This window comes from Amaranthus tricolor, chromosome 11 (assembly GCF_026212465.1).
Source record: "Amaranthus tricolor cultivar Red isolate AtriRed21 chromosome 11, ASM2621246v1, whole genome shotgun sequence".
Classification (NCBI taxonomy): Eukaryota; Viridiplantae; Streptophyta; class Magnoliopsida; order Caryophyllales; family Amaranthaceae; genus Amaranthus; species Amaranthus tricolor.
Genome location: NC_080057.1, coordinates 18,107,543 through 18,126,222, shown reverse-complemented (window position 1 = coordinate 18,126,222; position 18,680 = coordinate 18,107,543). Strand labels below are relative to the sequence as shown.

Below are 18,680 nucleotides of genomic sequence, written 5' to 3'. Positions count from 1 at the left end.
TTGTACAACCGTGGATTCCATATTCTATGCCAATAGACTCGTGACATCCATGTACTGAGTCGTCAAATGAGCCACGTTAAGAAAGCCATACGCATTGGCCCACAAGGTCCCCCAAGAGGGCCCAAATGAAAGACCCAAGCCTACATACATGGACCATCAAAGAAAGTCCTACAAATGAAGACTTGGGCTGGGCCTGTTTCGATGAAAGACCACAGAAGGGCAAAAACACAACAAGCCTACCTCTAATTATAATCAAAGCAAGCCCATGCAAGAAAGAAGGACCTCATTGTCATAGAAGCCCTTTCCTTACTCCTCAATATAGTCTATGAAAACGTTTTTCTGACCAACTCTCATGGCTTTAGGAAGGGGCCCCTAAGCTAGCTCTCGCCTTCTTCAGGATTTTCGCCTAAATTCCTGCTATGATTATGATCGACTCATGCAATTCTTGATAGGACTGAATGAATCTTACAGTGCTGCCCGCAGTCAAATTCTCCTTATGGATCCTCTACCTTCAGTCTCACGGGCATACTCTATTTGTTCTCCTTTCTTACCTATGTATAGTCATAACCCGGGTTAAACCCTGATTCGGAGTTAAGTTTTAAGACGAGTACTATCTTTACGTTAGATAATGAGATTACTCATGATGAACGTAAAAATAAGAACAGATTAACCACTCTAATAAAGACTTTTAGAAAAATACACGGTATACCTCGTGAATTTTTTAATGCTATGGGATTAGGAATTAAATCATCATTATTGTCTAAATCGGATGATGATAACTTTTTAATGAAGTTTTATTATCGAATTCCTCATAATCATAATATGGAATTCTATTTATCTAATCAATTAGAGTTCCGTTTTACTAATTTAGTGAAATCTCTTGGTTTATTTTCACTAGGTATATTATCTAGTAAAAGCAAAGCTTTTTCGATTAGAAATATCTTTACGTTTACGAAAGGAACAAGAACTCGTTAATGAATGCCTTTATAGCTCCTTACTTTCCTCCGATGGTCGCTATGTTCCAGACACAACTCGAGTTCTTGAAAGGCAGGTAAAGAATTACTACTTGAAGAAGCAGTGCTGGTCTTTTCTTTTATTAAATTAACTGGATTAGCCCTAGTCTTTGATTGAACAAGAAGAGTTCCTTCTTTTGTTTGCTTGGACGAGTAAAACTCGGACTTATTGCCTTACTTAAAAGTACAGAAAATAATATAATAAAAAATTCATCGCTAATACGCCCAGACAAGAAAGACTAGAAAGAGATGAAAGATCGTAGCCTAGAGTCTAGATCTAGATAAGGTGCTTTCGAGTTCTAAGAGTTTTGAAGCTGTAGTTCAATAGACATGGGACCGAACCTAAAGTCTGCCATGGAGTGCTCTCCCACCGCTACAGCGAACAATCTATCGTAGGCTTCTGGTCCACCAAGGAATACCATTCGCATTACTAACGATACTAATCCAGCAATGGGGAGGAAATTTAACAAGTAGTCCACGACTAGGGGAAAAGCATATCTTGTTCCGGTAGCGGATTCATATCAAATATTGAACGTAAGCTGATTCGATGGTGGACTATACCTTATATAGTACATAACACTGGGAACGATTATTCTACCGGTCCTGGGGAAGAATCCGAGTCAATGGTTGGTGTCAGTCTTTCTTATTTTCATATTAATATCATAATAGAAGAAACGATTGTCTTGTTCGTTTCCTTTCCTTTCAGTCCTTCGCTTTCCGCAATCTTCCAATTATACCAGGCGCCCAAAGTGCTTAGCCAAGAGTGGACCAGGCCTTATGGCGGTCCCGCGAAGCCGGTAAACGCTTGGACACAGAATGGAAGTTTGCGGAATTGAAGACAAGGTAATAATACCGAATATTTAAAATATTTATTCAAGTTTGTCAGTTTTTACAGCTATAGAAAATGCCTTACACCATCAAATCAAACCCACCACAAGAAATACCACTTTAATGCATCAACTTTCTGACATTGTTGACAGTTGACAGTTGTTAAAATAGAAAAGTAAATCCCACAGCAGTCGAGTCACTTCGTCCCCATTGTCTTCCTCTGCAGCTAAGGAAAGACTGACACTGACACTGAACCAAGGAAAGACTACCCCATACATACATAAAAGCACTAACCCCCCATATCACAAAGACACATTCAACATTCACCTAAACCTATAAAAGAAAGAAAAACCTTAAAACACATTTTGTTGCTTGGGTGCATTTTATACACCACTACGCTTACAACTCACGCATTCATTATTTAACTGCATTTTCGAATATTACACCAATTTAGATATCGTTGGAAACATATGCAATTAACCATAAAGGAAGTATGATGCAGATTCATGCAGCTAAACGGTGGCAAGTATCAAACTCTTGTCTTCCTATCCTCTCCTCTTTATCGGAAGGGAACAGGTTAACTAGACCCTTTTCCGAAGGCTAAGATTCTTGAATAAAAAGAAACCCCTTCAGCTATAGCAAATAGGTAATTCTTAATATTAGGTTTGAAGATCTTAGTGCTAGCTAAGGAAGGAAAGCAAGTTAGTTACATCTATCAACAAGTCTGATTCGGATTCTGCTCTCGCTCTTATCAAAGTAGCGAAGTTACCAGAGGGAGAAGCTATGATTCCTCTTGTTGAATCGACTCTTTACAACGTATCGTATTACGATAAAGCAAATACGTTATAAGTAAGGGCGAGAGGAAAGAGACAAGAGCTCTTTAATAGCAAGCATTGAAAGCAGATGCCAGAATGCCTCCTTTCCTTCTCGTTAGAGTGTCTTCTGTCCGATTCAGAAGATAGTGAATCCAGTGTGGAATCAAACGAAAAGGGAAGTCATCAGATGAGCTTTTATGGAAGCAGCGGCTATAGGGTTCTCAATGGTTTGCTTATAGCTTTATTCTATCCATAAGCTTCGCTTAAGCGACTACATACCTGGGGAAAAAAAAATATATATCTATCACCAGGGCTCTAAAGACTGGGCGTTGCAAGATCCACCCAGAATAATGGTTAGCAGCCATTCGACGGAAGCGGACAGAGTCCCAGGGTTTCAATACAAAATATTTCTCAACTGCCGAGGAGATTGTTTCAAACCATACAAGGACTTCCGCCCTTTTCACTTGTTTCCGAAGTTCCTTATGCCTCTCCTAGGCCAACTGCAAGTCTCTGATATTGTCTCTCAACCTCCGACATTAATCTTCCACCCTCCCATATTCGTCTGTCAGAGCTTTTTTATACTCTTGTTGAGAGCGAACTTTCTTCTCTAACGTTGCCTGGGGCCTAGCTTCAGATTGGTAAAGCTGAACAGCTGCATCATTCAGAAGGGCTTGCAGATCGGCATTGTCGCTCTTAACTTCCTCATAAGTCCTCAGCTGATGGATATTGATTGAGTGAGGGGATTTCTTGACCGTCTAGTTCTTTGTCAGCACCGAAGAAAGGGGATCCGGGAAGCCTACCCCAAGAGTTATGTTGAAGTTAGGGTGCTGTGCTCTTTCTATTTTGAAGCGAAAGTGCTTTTATCTACGGTCATTCTTCGATCCGGTTCACCATCCGCAGGAGCCGACGGGGTGACCCACATAGCGATCAGAACGAACTAGCCCCTCATTTATTTTCACTGGTCAGTCTAGGAAAGAGGTACCAGATTGCGAGCTCTACGGCCATTAAAGACGTATGAAAGGACTATGCCCTCCATGAAGGGCACGACATGGCGGTCAGCAGACGCTTAACCTTTGGGCTGAAAAACTCTGCTCAACCACTACGAAAATTGCGTAACGTAAAAAGAAGATATTCCGATGAGGGAATAGAACCTGACTTGAACCGAGCAAGAGCAAGATACTCGGCTTATAGGTCAGTAAGACGTGCCAACTTGCCTACTCACTGTACCATGGGCTCTCATGCTACCATCGACATGCACCCGAAACTGTGCTGCCTTGGCCAATAGTAAGCTTCTACCCTATAGCGAGGGACACATATATATATAGGAGAGCGACGTGCAAGCGATTGATATTAGGCCCTTTTGCTGGTCTAACTAAAATGAGTGGGAATTACGACTAGGACCTATGGCTTTCAAAGAAAGGGCACTAAAGCGACGAATGGGGAAACGAAGATAAAAAGTCTGTTTTTTCTTTTATATTCATAGAAGCAATAGTTTCTGGCAATGGATCCTTATCCTGGACTGAGTCAAATCTTCGAACTACGGATGACTTGATCCCGTAAAGTACGTAAGCAGGCTCGAAATGAGCTCCAGTCAGCCGCGTAGCACCTTTACGCTTCCTCCTCTTCTCCATGTGGATTCTTAACCTTCAAACCCACCTTTCCCTCTTAAATGGTCGAATCAGGTTCAGTGCTAATCTCCTAGTACTAATCTGTTTACTGATTACCAGTGTCATCACCTTCAGGAGTTTTGCATGAGCTCATGCTTTGCTTTCTGAGGCCTGTAAAGGCTCTATTCCCTCTCGCTGAAAAGTGGAAAGTTCGATCTTTCATTAAACGAGGAAAGTGCAAAGACAGATTGGCTCAATGCCTTTACTTTATTTCCACGAGCATCGAAAGATGGGATGGAGCCTTCACTAATAGACAGATGGGATTGAAGGATAAGCAACTACATCAATCAACTTGGCAGCAGCAAGGGAGGTTTCTCCCGCTATGGCTCTTCCCCGCTGGATGAAGTTTTCTTCTTGTATTGTAGCTAGGGGAAAGAAGAAAGAGCTCTAATTTCTCAGTTAAAGAAAGAAATTTATAACCTTAGGCAAGAGAACATGTCCCTCATGTCCTATTTCAGTAAAATGAAAAGACTTTGGGATGAAATCCAGAGTATCAGGAAATTTCCAGTTTGTAGCTGTGGAATTTTGAGCAAGTGTACTTGTAGTTTCTTGAAGAGACTATCTGATTTTGAAGGAGAAGAAAAACTGATGAAGTTTTTGCTTGGTTTGAACAATGGTTTTGATAATACCATTGCAAATATCCTTGCTATGGACCCCCTCCCACCTCTGAATAGGGCTTATGCTATAGCATCTCAGATAGAAAAGCAAAAGGAGATTGCTGGGATGCAGGAAGGTGCACAAGAAGCAAGTGCTATGGTTGCTCAGAAAGGGGCAAAGAATGGTCCATCTGGACAGCAGAGAGGAGTTTTTGTGCCTGGAAAGAAGGACTGGAAGAAAGATAAGCTTGAGAGGAAGTGTGAGCACTGCAAAGGAAGGGGGCACACCATAGATCAATGTTTCAAAATCATAGGGTACCCTGATTGGTACCCAGGACTGAAAGGTGGCAAGAATGGAGCTGGAGGAAGCAAGATGGTAGCAAATGTTCAAGCTGAGGGAAGTGAGACTGATTCTGATAATCCTCTGGATCAAGAAACCAGTGGGAAAGGGCACTCATCTATGGATCTTAGGATGATTAATGTTGTGGTGCAGGAGGTGATGAAAGCTATGAAGGGAAAGCAGACTCTTGAGGAAAAGGGAGCTGGGACTAGAGGTGCTGCATTCACCAGCTGTGCAGGTAATATTAATCTATCAAATAATTGCAAAACTTGATTATTTTTCCATGATAAAGATGCCTGGATCATAGATAGTGGTGCCACAGATCATATGACCTATGATGAGACCTTATTGGAGGATAAAACATTACTTGAGAAGCCCATTCCAATAGGTTTGCCTGATGGAACAAAGAAATATGTTAAGGTTCGAAGAGCTTAGTTGCAAGACTAAGGTTATTTAGTATCTTATTAGAATAATAAGGAAGTGAGCCGCTCAATAACGCCACTAGGGAAATGCCTCCCTTTGACCCACTACAAAAAAAAATCCCGCGGTAAAGGCCATTTTTGTATACGTGGGTGTTGGTATATTAACAATAGCACTTTCTGAGTCCATTTATCATTACGGTGTTTACGTAAACCATTTATATGGAATATTCTGATATTATAGTGAGAAGGTTAATATCTCACGATCGATGGACTAAGGAAGGTAAGTCGCCCGGAGGTTCGAATCCAAAAAGCGCAAGATGTCTTTTATAGAGCTCAACCAAGAGGGAGAAAAAGCATAGCCAAGCAGTCTCAGGAGCCCCCATGGCAGCCCGCCCACTTCACAAGCAGGCGGGGAAGTCGCCTTCTTATCATCCGGACTCTCCTCCGAATTATCCTTATTTTTTACCATCTGCTTTCTCTGAGTCAGCTTGAAGTGAAGTTCCAAGCCTCATACCACCCGAGCTCTCCACCTAGACATGTTGAATCTTCAGGGGAAGGCCAAGTGCGAATGGAGCTCATTCTAACTACCTAGTATACGTAGGGAGTAAGGCTTTCAGTTCACAGTGTGACTCTCTATTATTAAGTCTTTACGCTACCCCGGCATTCCATTCTGCTATCCCGATTGTCTTACTGATTCTCTTCGCCAAGAAGAACAAATTACTTTCACTAAAGAGGGAGTCTTTGTATGGATACAAGGATGGATTGCTCTTTGCCCGAGGGCACTCTCAAGAGTACGACCGGAGGCACGTCTTCTTACTTAACGAGTTTTTGTCGCATAATGCGCCCGGGTATGAAGTCGCTTAAGCGAAGCTTACGGAAAGAAAGATTTTTCTTAATAATGGAATCATGACAACGTATAGTTCCGCCTCTTTTGAAGGAATGTCTTTGGAACGATCCCATATACATCTGGTTCATCCATTGATTAGATTTTAACTATCTAACTAAATAAGAAAACTAAGGAAGCGGATTATTATATTAATCATCTCAGTGGGAATTTCCCTCAAATGTCTATAGGCTGACCTTTTCGGATTAGTAAGGAAATTCACCAATCCAATCAATTGGATTAAGTCGACCTATGCTTTCCATACTTACCCTGACCCAGCCACCAGCCACTTAGCTCTAGCTTCGGCCGATCCTTCGTCATATGCTTAGTAAAAACCACTCTTGCTATGATGCTACTTTTTGGAGAGAGTCCCCTTTTTCGGGATAGGCAGAATATCTTGGTTGGGGAAAACTGGTTAAAAAGAGGAATGAATGCTCCTCCATCTTCGTTATTGCTTTTGGATTCTATATCATCGCTACTAACTAGAAAAAGTTCCTGGGCTAATAAGAGCTCCCCTGTAAAAAAGCCTTTGATTCTACTTTTGGCAATGCCACTTTGAAAGAAAGGAAAGCAGTTGGGTTGGGCCAGAATATGTCGATTTATAATAAAATATTATATAATATAAATTCTTTAATAGCTTAATAGCTGCAAGACCAAAAGAGGGTGAAAAGAACCGAAAGCCCCTCTTTGACTTTGAAGTTCTTTCCAGATACATGGCTTACATACCCGGCTCAACCAAGATTCTTGGAAAACAATCGAATAGAGGGTCCGGAGGAGAATTGGCCATTCAATCTTGTGAACTAATCGAGACCGAAATTGGAAAAAGAGATACGAACGCAGAAAAATAACCAATCGATGAAAGAACATGAAACCATTCTGTTTCAATAGAGGTACGAGAAACGGTTGAGGGCAATGAAGTAGGTGAAGTGGTTAAATTTTGCGAGCTGTTCCAACCACTGCTGGATGTGATTCCAAGAGCCAAACAAGAATGAATACCACACAGAAGAGTCAAGACCAGGCTCCCTAATAGAATGTTTAACCGATCCATCCCGGATTGACCGAATTGATACAGAAGTTTTAATATGGGAAAACTACAGAAAACACGACTTATTTGAATAACCCAGTGACCTACCAATTGTAGAAGTAGGATCTTTGGCAAGCAATAAGCACTTAAATAATACAATTCGAGTGTACCATCTTCTTTCTCATTTCGAAGAAAAGGTGCGGGAGGAAAAGGAAACAACAGAGGGATCCGAATCGGACCTAAATGGAAATGACATGAAAAGTCTTTTTCAAAACCTAGCATTAAGGGCGTTACGACAATATACGAGAGGAATAGAGAAAAACTCGTGATTGGTGTAGAGAAGAAGAGCTGTTTATGATATAGTTCAAAAAAGAGTCGTCTCATTTTCTTACTTCTTCCTTCCTTCTAATTCATTCATCACTTCAAGGCTGGTTCTGAACGCTGCGTAACATCATCTTCAACCAACCTCCGCCGTACCCTCACAACCCTACGAAGTAAGAGCATGCTATTGAAGACATTACAATACCATGTCTCCGAGTGGTCGTCTTAATCATGTCGCCGGAAGACTTTGTCTTTCAAAAGGCTAAAGGCTTGTGATTGGACGCCGAATCTTTTTAGCTCCTTGTCAAATGAAGAAACCGCTACTGAACAAGAGCGAGTGAAGTGAGTAAGCCCCTTTAGAGATAGGGGCGAGCCAAAGAGAAGTTGTAGCAACGAGCTACTAATACTAAGGACTGTGTTGAAGCTTCAAACGTAGGGCTCGCGACGACTTCGAGCGAACCCAACCCATTTGAGGTGACTGCTGCTGCTTTCGATGCCGAAGACACAACAGTAGGTACTGCTAGGGAATACTTTTTTGCACCGGGATAGGGTGGCGCAAAGCTAGTTCGATCCCTATCTAATTATTAGTAGTTTTTTAAATAAAGGGGAAACGAATCTCCTAAGATTACACAGAAAACCTGATTCACCTATAAAAGATAAATCCCATTCGTGGGCTAAAAAAAGCAGGTTTGAGAAAGTCAGAAAGGGTTTGCACCGCACCTTACGACTGCTACAGTTAATTTGCCATCAGAGGAAAGAAAAAACCTAGAATAGCACGCCCGGTGACATTCTAAAAAACCCTTCTGCTTCACTTGCAAACATTCTGGCTAGAGCACCGGCTCTTTCCCGCGGAGAGAGAGAGTTAGTTTCTATTCTCGTCTGCTCTCATTCCTGCTTTCAGTCAAGTAATGAACCCCGTTGGCAAGGCTTTTGTGCGTGTCTACTCTAGAGCAGCGGATTCTCTAAGACATTTGATATGAGACAGACGCTTCTAAGGAAATGAGTCTGAGCCAAAAGTAAGAGAAATTCTTCTTCTATTAGCTTCGGTTTTAAGTCCGAGAGAAGGGATTCCCAGTAGGGTCTATCTCAACGAGAAGAACTGTCTAGATTCGATTCTTGTCGTACGTGGTGGCACATGATGTCTCAAATTTGGGGTTCTTTCTTTCGGATATGAAGCTGCCGGTCAATCGGCCCCTTAGCTTGTGATATCGGCGATTGAAGGAGTTTCATGCTTGCTGATAGCTTTACTTTACTATTTCCTGGAACTTTCTTTATCCTCTTCTCTAGCTTTATGAAGCTAAAGACATTGCCCGTTTTACTGCTTGGACCAAGATCTCCCGGGGTAAGCCCGATAACAACGGATAAGCAGCTAACAGCCTTAAACCGCTTTTATCTCGCAAACAGCCTATGAAACTAGGAATCTTTCTTATAGTAAGATGCCAGGCAAAGTATAGCAGCATATTCTATTCTGAAAGTACCACAACGCAAATAGACGGACAGTTTCGAACAGCTTCTCCCTCAATCCCTATTCGTGCAAAGGAAAGCCCTAAGCTCTTCCTTTCGAGACCTAACTAAAGAAGTGCTTTTTGATTCGCTTGGTTCACCGTCTATCTTTGCTCTTAGGGCAATGGGATAGTTCATCCACTGCTCTCTTTCCGAGAGACTGCTCGAATGGACAGACTCATAAAGAGAAGTGCGACCTCAGCACCGCATCTATCGACCGGGCTAACTGCCCCCGTTGACTCCCTTTTCCCGATCTACTTATTTTGCATGGGCCTCCTCCTATCTCTCAGTCTCATTCCCTTTCTAGGCCTTCAATCAGTGTTGGAGGGTGAATCTCAATTCTGATGTTGATTCTAGTTAATCGGTTTGGTTTCTTTCAAGGGCTAATGGGTCTATTGATTAGTCTAGCTTTGTCCTAGAGATTAGTGAGAATCTAGTTATTACCTTATCCAGGAGATTCTTCATTCCATGAGGAAGCTAAAGGGAAGGGTTCTTCGGTAAGGGCTAGCTCGTCAGTACCTGGTGTTGATTTAGTCACGTCTTTCAGAGAATGGGCGTTATCAGACGCCACATGTTTTATCCGGACGGGAAAGTCCTTGGCGAGAACTCGTACAAGGCCTATCTGAGGCATATAATAAATAAGGGGACGCGCTCCAGTCTTCCCTATCGCAGGGTAATTAACGAAATGCTGCGCTATGAAAAACGCGAAAGGTGAGCTTGTACTTTTCTTTTTTGTCGAGAAATAGAGATCCATATGTCTGGATCAGATCCTTCGTTGCGCTCGTCAAAGGTCAAGGTCTCAAGGCCCTTTTGTTCATAGAAATTTGCCTTTCCTGTCAAGGACACCCGACAGAATAATTCGCTATTAAATAGAAAACATAGAATACACCCGACATTGCAACCGGATTCTTCCCTTGGGCTACTGTCACAAAGCACCTCTGATTCGCTAATAGACAGGCTTCGTCATTGCCGCCGCTGGATTAGGATCTGGCTGCAGACCTGCAATTAGCACACTATGGTCAGACGGACCAGGCCCAGGAGCTGGTGGTATGGAAGACCCACTTCCTACGCTCGGGTTCCACTGAGTGTATGCCTGGTCTAGCTCGTCTATTAATAATAATCCAATCGAAATGAATAGCTTAGCTAGAGCCAGACGCACTAATAATTCGATAAGTATAGTATATGGATCAGAGGAAGGACTCTTTTTGGCAACTTCTTAAGAAGGGGAGATGAATGCAAAAGATGAGTGAATTTCCAATAGAAAACAACGGATATAACTTGAAATGAACTGAAGATATTAAGTTGGGACCACATACACAAGAGATAATAGGTTCATGATTATCAAGTTCATCCCAAACAACCAGTTGAATTCCGTAAAACCATTTCATAGAAGTTCATTGATATCTTCTTTTTATAAAGCAAATCGACTTCGATTCTTGAATAATCCACATCACTTCTGCTTCTATTGTAACAAAAGATTCCCTTTTTATATGGAAAAGGCCCGTATCAATAATTCTGATTTTACATATAGACAATTCCTCAATATCTTGTTCATTCACAACAAAAAATTTTCTTTGTGTGTCGGTAAAAAAAAACATGCTTTTTTGGAGAGAGATACTATTTCACCAATTGAGTCACAGGTATCTAACATATGCATACCTAACGATTTTCCAATTCGATCCGATCTATTCGTTCGTAGAACTATTTACTCGATCGCAGGCATTTCTGGAACACCTCTAACAGAGGGACAAATAGTCCATTTTGAAAGAACTTATGGTAAACCACCTCTTCCCAATATGAATCTATCTGATTCAGAAAGGAAGAACTTGCATCAGTATCTCAATCTCAATTTAGGTTTGATTTACACTCTATGTTCTGAGAAATATTGACTATCGGAAAAGAGTAAAAAACGGAGTCTTTGTCTAAAGAAATGCGTTGAGAAAGGGCAGATGTATAGAGCCTTTCAACGAGATAGTGCTTTTTCAACTCTCTCAAAATGGAATCTATTCCAAACATATATGCCATGGTTCCTTACTTCGACAGGGTACAAATATATAAATTTTCTATTTTTAGATACTTTTTCAGACCTATTGTCAATACTAAGTAGCAATCAAAAATTTTGATCTATTTTTCATGATATTATGTACAGATCAGATATATCATGGCGAATTCTTCACAAAATTGTGTATCTTCCACAATGGAATCTGATAAGTGAGATTTCGAGTAAGTGTTTACATAATCTTCTTCTGTACGAAAAAAGGATTCATCAAAATAATGAGTCACCCTTGATATGGACACATCTGGGATTGCCAAATGTTCGGGAGTTCTTCTATTCAATCTTTTTCCTTCTTCTTCTTGCTGGATATCTCGTTCGTACACATCTTCTCTTTGTTTTTCGAGCCTCTAGTGAGTTACAGACAGAGTTCGAAAAGGTCAAATCTTTGATGATTCCATCATACATGATTGAGTTGCGAAAACTTCTGGATAGGTATCCTACATCGGAACCGAATTCCTTCTGGTTAAAGAATCTCTTTTTGGTTGCTTTGGAACAATTAGGAGATTCCCTAGAAGAAATACGGGGTTCTGTTTCTGGCGACAACATGCTATTGGGTAGTGGTCCCGCTTATGGGTTCAAATCAATACGTTCTAAGAAAAAAGATTTGAATATTAATCTCATCGATATCATATCAATGAATAGATCTCTTTACTTGTATGACTTAGATGTCTCGTATTTCTCGAAAAAGTGATTCGATTGATGATGAAGAAAGAGAATTCTTGGTTCAGTTCTCCACTTTAACGACAGAAAAAGGGATTGATAAAATTCTATTGAGTCTGACTCATAGTGATCATTTATCAAAGAATGACTCTGGTTATCAAATGATTGAACAACCGGGAGCAATTTACTTACGACACTTAGTTGACATTCATAAAAAGTCTTTCTGAACAAGTTCCTGGATAACAAGCCTAAAGGTTCTCTTATTGATCTTAGTGACTCTATTTATGCTAGTGACGATATCGATTGTGACCTTGATACGGAGCTGGAGCTGCTAACAGAGGATATGATGCCGGAAATAGACCCATTTTCTATCACCCTTCAATTCGAATTAGCAAAAGCCGTAGTTTACTCGTATTAAAGAAGAATAGGCCTCTGGTTCACAGCCTGACTTAATTTTCTTCTAATGAGAGTCTTCCTAGCACGGACTATGGCTGCTTAATTAAGCGAAAACATCGCCATAGGATCAGAAGGCCCGCGGGCGATTCCAGTGAAAATAAGTCTCCTCCTCGCTACCTAAGACCGGTATTCTCTTACGAAAGAGAAAGAGCTTCTTCTCGGCATCCAGATGTGAAAGCGGAAAGGCTTATCTAACAGGAAAAGGACTGACCGCTACTACGCGTAATCATTCTCAGATCAAGAAGATAAAGATAAGCGCATTCGCCACGCGAAAGCTTTAGTTTTGTTCACAGGTAAAAGTGATTGATGTCATACCAGCAGCCCTTCTTCCAACAAGGGATATTCTGCCAGCGGGTTATGGAACAACTCCTTCTTCCTCCCCTCCACCTATTGAAGTTGCCTACCCTAGCCCTAGCTCACTCACTTCGCTAGCCGAAGCCTTTGCTTTATCAATAACCTATCCTATTTTCGAGCTGAAAATATACAACTCATTCTATCACTATTACGACTAATAGTTGAAAGAAGTCATGCTCTACCTATTCTACATGCCAAATCGTCTTCCCTTCATCAAACCTTCCACCAGCTGTTGATTCTCAGCAGCCTCTTCTATCAAAGGTAAAGTTCGTATATTAGGAGTGGAATTCCTAGCTATAGACTTGAATAAAGTAAGATAAAGTGCGCTGTTGATGATACACATTAATGAGATTCCTTTAACACACCTTGAGGCTTAAGAAAGATGGCCATATAAGTTACTTCCTAGCCAGAGAAGAACAACAGGAGCTATACTCAAGGAAGTTATGGGCTGGATTGGATGGACATCCGGAACAGAGAGGAAGCAAACAAGGCTAGTTCACGAAAGACTAAAACGTATGGTATTGACATAGAAAGCGCCCTGGATGTTGAACCACATTCAGAAGAGCGTGCCTGCCCACTCTTGTCGGAGCCTTCTTCTCCAAAGAGACTCATTTATAGGGGTTCTCCACAAGGATTCTGGGGATCCGGAGAAAGGAAAGAAGATTATATACTAGTCCAGAGAAAGAGTTCAGTAAAAAGAAGTCTCCATCCAGCACATCGTACGGAGTGGAAGAACAAAGGTTCAATACATACGTCAGCGACGGTGCGGTCTTCAAAGCGAAGCAAGTGTATCAAGGAAGCGGAAAGAAGAAGTGTTAATCATAGCCAGCATTTTAAAACACATATAATACATTTTAAAACACTTGACAGAAGAGAGAGAGCACATGTAAGGTACCGCCGCCCGTAGTAGAGAGAAGAGAACCTAGCTTTGGAAAGTGAATTAGTGATTCACTAGACTCAAAATAACAGCTCTCTGAACATCAGAGGCTCTACAACACACTCCACAAAAAACATCAAATAAATCTGATGTTGAGGCTTATTTCTTCTGCCACATTTAATGGCCCACTCAACTTCAGAAGTAAACACATCAGGGCATCTTCTAAACTGCAACAGATTAATAATTTATGGGGAGAGTGTGAAATAGGGTCGCTAGTAGATATCTGATAATAGGAGCATCTCGGGATAGCCTCCATTGAGATTCTATTGCCAGTTCCGTGTAGAAAAAGATAGAGGTTAAGGCATCTCACATATCAAGTAATAGTCATAAAAGAAGTTATATCTAAGCAAGGAAAAGCGATCTAGGAACAAACTACCAAAGAAGAAGAAGAGCCGGCTTTAGAGGGACTCTTGCCATTCTTCTTCTTCTTGCTCCCATTGGGCTTGGTGGTCGAGGGACAGAAGAGGCTACGGGATTCGTACACTAGCAGGGTCAATTTCTTCCCCATGAGTTATAGTCTCAATAAGAATGCTAGTTCTTACTGGAAAGCAGGAAATTCAAATGAACCAAGCAACGTAGATGCATGTTGAACCTGAGATTAGCTCCACCTTACCAAAGAAAGACTATAGTCATAGGGCTGCGGGGTCTACCCTAACAATAGGTGTTAGGGCTCACACAAGCAACAGGGTAAATCAATGCAATTTGGCTTGAAGGCTTGGGAACTTGATTGGCGGGCTTACCTAAGCACAAGCGCTAAGCGATAATAATTCCTTCTTTCCCCCTTTGTTTGCTTACTATATAGCAGTTGAGGGATAAAAAAAAACGAATTGTCAGTTCATCCGTACTTGGATGAATTGATTGTGAATAAATGCACTATCTAATAGGCACATCTAATAATAGTTGCGATCATCTATCAAACAAGGAGTTGAACTATAATGCAATAAAATCCATAAATGAGTGTCTCCTTTCATTCGCTATCAATTCGCTATCGGTGAAGTATATAACGCGTAAGTGCGATCAAGCCTTTCGCTGATTGTGCGGCTGCTGCTGGCTAGCTCTTAGATTTTTTTGGCCTGGAACGTAAATGATTCAAACTTTAATTAAAAGATGGGAATAGTGTTCAGTCGTATACCGCACCTTTTTATTTTCGACTTCCTCTGTTCGATTTTTCAATTCTGCACCAAACCAAATCACATTATGAAAGAATCTCGTGTGCTTGGTTGAATGACGCGTGAAAGCAAATCTATCCGTGATCGATCTCAATCGAGAAGGAAAGGCCGAGCAAGAGACAAAGGGCATTGGAGACAGCTTCAAAAAAAGAAGTCCTACCCCACCCACCGTCCTCCTCGCTAGTCTGATAGCAGCCCTTTTTGCTTACCTGTGCGAGTCACTTTCCTCACGTGCTTGTCGGATCGGGGAAAACATTGCATTAGTAGATCCACCCCATGTGATCAGTCATTCAGTGCAATAAGAGGGGCCCATAGCAATTAATGTATAAATAAGATTGACTTCGTTCTGTACGGGATAAGGAGCGAAAAGCGCAGCATGGCAATCGGAGACGGGTAAAAAAAAAGTTCAGTAAGAAATTGGATAGATAGATTCGTGAGTAGTGTAATCATAGAAAATAAGGTGACAGGATTGGTAATCTACTCTCCCTAATTATATTATATAAAGGTACCGGAGCTTTTTTTATTTCCTGCTCTTCGACTGTTAGGTTCAGTGTTCATCGTCACTTGAGTACAAGTACATGATGGTCGTCCTATGAGTGAATGCGCTCTTATTTATACATTAATTGCTAAGGTTCGAAGATCGATGTTGACAGACGTCGGAACGAAGAGCTGATAAAGTTGTAAGGCTGAAGTACCCAAGCCAAGGGTTTAAGCGGATGCCCCAAGGCTCTCTTCGGAATGGCTGGTGACAACGCTAATGGATTGGACGACAGGTACGATGAGCTCACTGGCAGGGTATAAAATTCTTGTCCCGAAGAAAAGCAGATGTTGATGACTCCGAGATAGACGACCGGATCGGCAACGGACGTTGACGAGCAACATCCCTCTGCCATTGAGTGAATCGTATCAACGAGACACGCTAGCGCTTGATCTCTCTCCCTCTATCCGGCTCATCGAAGGCTTGAGATCGTGCTCTCTTTGGCTTTGGCTCAAGAGACAGAAGGCTCGTCCTAGCCGAAGAGGTTGATTGAGTATGACGCTCTTCCACTTAACTGAGGGCGGCTTCCCTATCCATTTCAGCGGAGCCAATGGCCTCAGAATCTGCAAAAGATCCTTCCATTTTAGTGAACTTAACGATAAAGAAAGGTGGAATCGGCTAAGTAAAGACATGGGTTGTACAATTCCATTGGTGATGGTGCGCGAAAAGCGCTAAGCCATGCTCTATGTAGCTAGAAGTCCTCTGACTGCGCAGTATACCTATATGTACCTATGATTAATGACAAACTTAACATCACAATTCCCGTCGTGATTTCCCGTTCTCAGAACGTGAGGCTTTCGATCCTTGGCAGGTCGAAGGGGAGAGATTCAGTCTATCGTAGCAATCTTAAAGGCGGTCAGTTCATCATACGTGGTTTCCATCTGCCCACAGGGGTTGGGCGGAGATAAAATGGTGGGGATTGCTATCTTGCCCTTTCACTTTTTTCTATTCTTTGACGAATAGGTAGACGTACGAACGGGACAGTCCGATCAATATCTTCTTAGCCTAGTTCGGTTTAGTGCCCCCTGTCGGTTTTAATTTTTTGTATAAAATGATTGAAGGCCGAAAGACTGCTCAAATACCTGTTTCATTGGCATCAAGGGCCTCAGCCTAAGCCTCGTAACCAAGAGCACTCGCTTCATCAGCGGAGGTTCGGGCCTACTAATAAAGGAAAAAGCATGGAGTTTTGCACAAGGTTCAGACCTCCCAGCCTCCAGCTTTTCGAAGAGGGCTTTTGGTAGAGTAAAGAACGGATACAATCTCTGAACCGGACTTGTCCTTCTTTGTTGTCTATCGACCGAAGACATTTTGTATCGTGCCAGCTATAGTAACTTCTTTATTCTTTCGTTTGGATATCGATCTAGTAGAGTAAGCAGGACTCTTTTTTCTAGGGTTCATGCGATCGTTGCCACGGGGAAGCTTACCCCGCTCGAAACACTACAAGGACGTCTCCTTCTGGCGAGAAAGAGTGGATTCATATAGTCTTGATCGGCTAGTCTCTACCTGGCTTTGAAACCCGCCGCCGCATAGCAAGTTTAATCTTTCTCTTTGCCATCTCCTGATGGTCATCACCGAACTTCTAAGCCCCATGCGGTTCATCCGAACTTTCACAGGTATCGCATCGACACTGAAACCCGGTTGGAGGACAAAGCAATTGGAGAACTGCCAGACAGACGAAGTTGGGCGGCACCACAAGGTAGAGGAGAACCGCTCTGTACAAGGTGTTGATAAAGCGTCGCACACTGCTAGACTTTCTTGCTCGAAAGAGATTGCCTGTGGAGCCCAAAAAGTGGCTATGAAAGGGAAGCGTGGCAAGCAGATATCTTGTTGGTTATTTATCCCACGGGACACCTCCTGGCAGCAACCACAGGAGTTCATCAGCCAGCTCAGTCAACCTATCCTCTGACTTCTATCCTCTGTGCTCAAATGGAAGACCCCCTATGAAAGATTGATGAAGAAGTTTCCTGATTATGATCACCTTAGGGTGGTGGGATGCCTTTGTTATGCAGTTAACACTCACAGAAAAGGGTGTGAGATGTGTCCTTTTAGGTTACCCTGGTGGACAAAAAGCTTACAGATTAATGGATTTAGAGACAAGGAAGATCTTTGTGTCAAGAGATGTAGAGTTTAAGGAGCATATATTTCCTTTTAAGCAAAGTTCAGAAGAGTTTAACAAGCTTCCTCACTGTATACAGATGTTGCCACAACTGCACTGTGAAGAAGATGTAGATCACAATGCAGGGACTCCAATTCCAACTATTCTTGAAGAAGCATTTGGATGAGGCATTCACAATCAAGGATCTGGGAAAGATGAGAGATTTTCTTGGTATAGAAGTTGCAAGAGGAAACAAAGGGAGTGAAACTTTCAACTGATCAAGGTGAAGTTTTGGTACCAGTAGTCCCATTCCTTGAGAGCAGGTAACTTGAGATTTTAGGCCAGAAAGTGGTGGTCTAGCTCCTTCCCCTGCTTTGTAGCTTTCCACTAGCTACCCCTCTGCTTTATTGTGAACTAGCTTTCTAGCTTAGAAAAGAGGATATACTGCTTTGGACCCTCATATGGCCAGTCACCCACGAGGGTGGGTTCTCGTTCGAAATTGACTAGTTCAAATGGTTCATCCAGGTAAACTCGTCAATTGGTCTTTGACCTCTCCCATGTTGTTGATTGGTATACCCTTCGTTTAGGAAATGACTTAGAGTCAAGCCATCTCGCTCACCCTTACTCAACCTCTATAAAAAAAGCCCTTGCTGAACTAGATTCCCTGCTAGCGAGAGCGGCATAAAGGAGCACAAACAGGGGTTGTTTTAAAATGAACAGATAAGCTAACGCACTACTTATTTTCTGCCTACTAGCAATGCAACTACTCCTGATAAATACTCAAACTGAACTAGTTTCTCTCTCTTCCTTGCTTGTAAAAAGTCAAAAAACAGATTAATCGCCGACGCCTATACTTGAATTTAGAAAGGATTTTATTTAAGAAAAGAGAAATTCCTAGCAAGCAGAAAGGTACACATGGCCTATAGATCAAAGAAGCGGGATCGGAACCCAGCGCAAGCGCTAGTGCTGAGAGCAACACCCTCTAGTGTTGTTTGGAATTCTC

General features: G+C 41.9%; 2 protein-coding genes and 1 pseudogene across 2 annotated transcripts; 2 read left to right on the top strand and 1 right to left on the bottom strand.

The window, feature by feature from the left end:
* The first annotated feature begins 4,325 nt into the window (after window positions 1-4,325).
* LOC130826606 (uncharacterized) lies at window positions 4,326-5,694 on the top strand. Its single transcript, XM_057692184.1, has 4 exons — window positions 4,326-4,338; window positions 4,384-4,633; window positions 4,749-5,497; window positions 5,552-5,694. Exons 1-4 carry the CDS (start codon window positions 4,326-4,328, stop codon window positions 5,692-5,694), a joined length of 1,155 nt encoding a protein of 384 aa, XP_057548167.1.
* Window positions 5,691-10,727, bottom strand: LOC130827049 (putative cytochrome c biogenesis ccmB-like mitochondrial protein). The gene has a single exon (XM_057692676.1). The coding sequence runs from the start codon at window positions 7,970-7,972 to the stop codon at window positions 7,352-7,354; it is 621 nt and encodes a 206-aa protein (XP_057548659.1). The 5' UTR covers window positions 7,973-10,727; the 3' UTR covers window positions 5,691-7,351.
* Window positions 10,728-11,553: 826 nt separating this feature from the next.
* On the top strand, window positions 11,554-12,355 carry LOC130827047 (protein Ycf2-like; annotated as a pseudogene).
* The last annotated feature ends 6,325 nt before the right edge of the window (window positions 12,356-18,680 follow it).

What these genes read in the sequence shown, in the direction of transcription:
- LOC130826606 (XM_057692184.1), top strand. An exon ending in ACTTGGCAGCAGCAAGGGAG is followed by an intron (nt 4,634 to 4,748) that starts GTTTCTCCCGCT and finishes TTATAACCTTAG; the next exon opens with GCAAGAGAACATGTCCCTCA. An exon ending in TGCATTCACCAGCTGTGCAG is followed by an intron (nt 5,498 to 5,551) that starts GTAATATTAATC and finishes TCCATGATAAAG; the next exon opens with ATGCCTGGATCATAGATAGT.
- LOC130827049 (XM_057692676.1), bottom strand. Translation starts at nt 7,972, where the DNA reads ATGAGACGACTCTTTTTTGAACTATATCATAAACAGCTCTTCTTCTCT.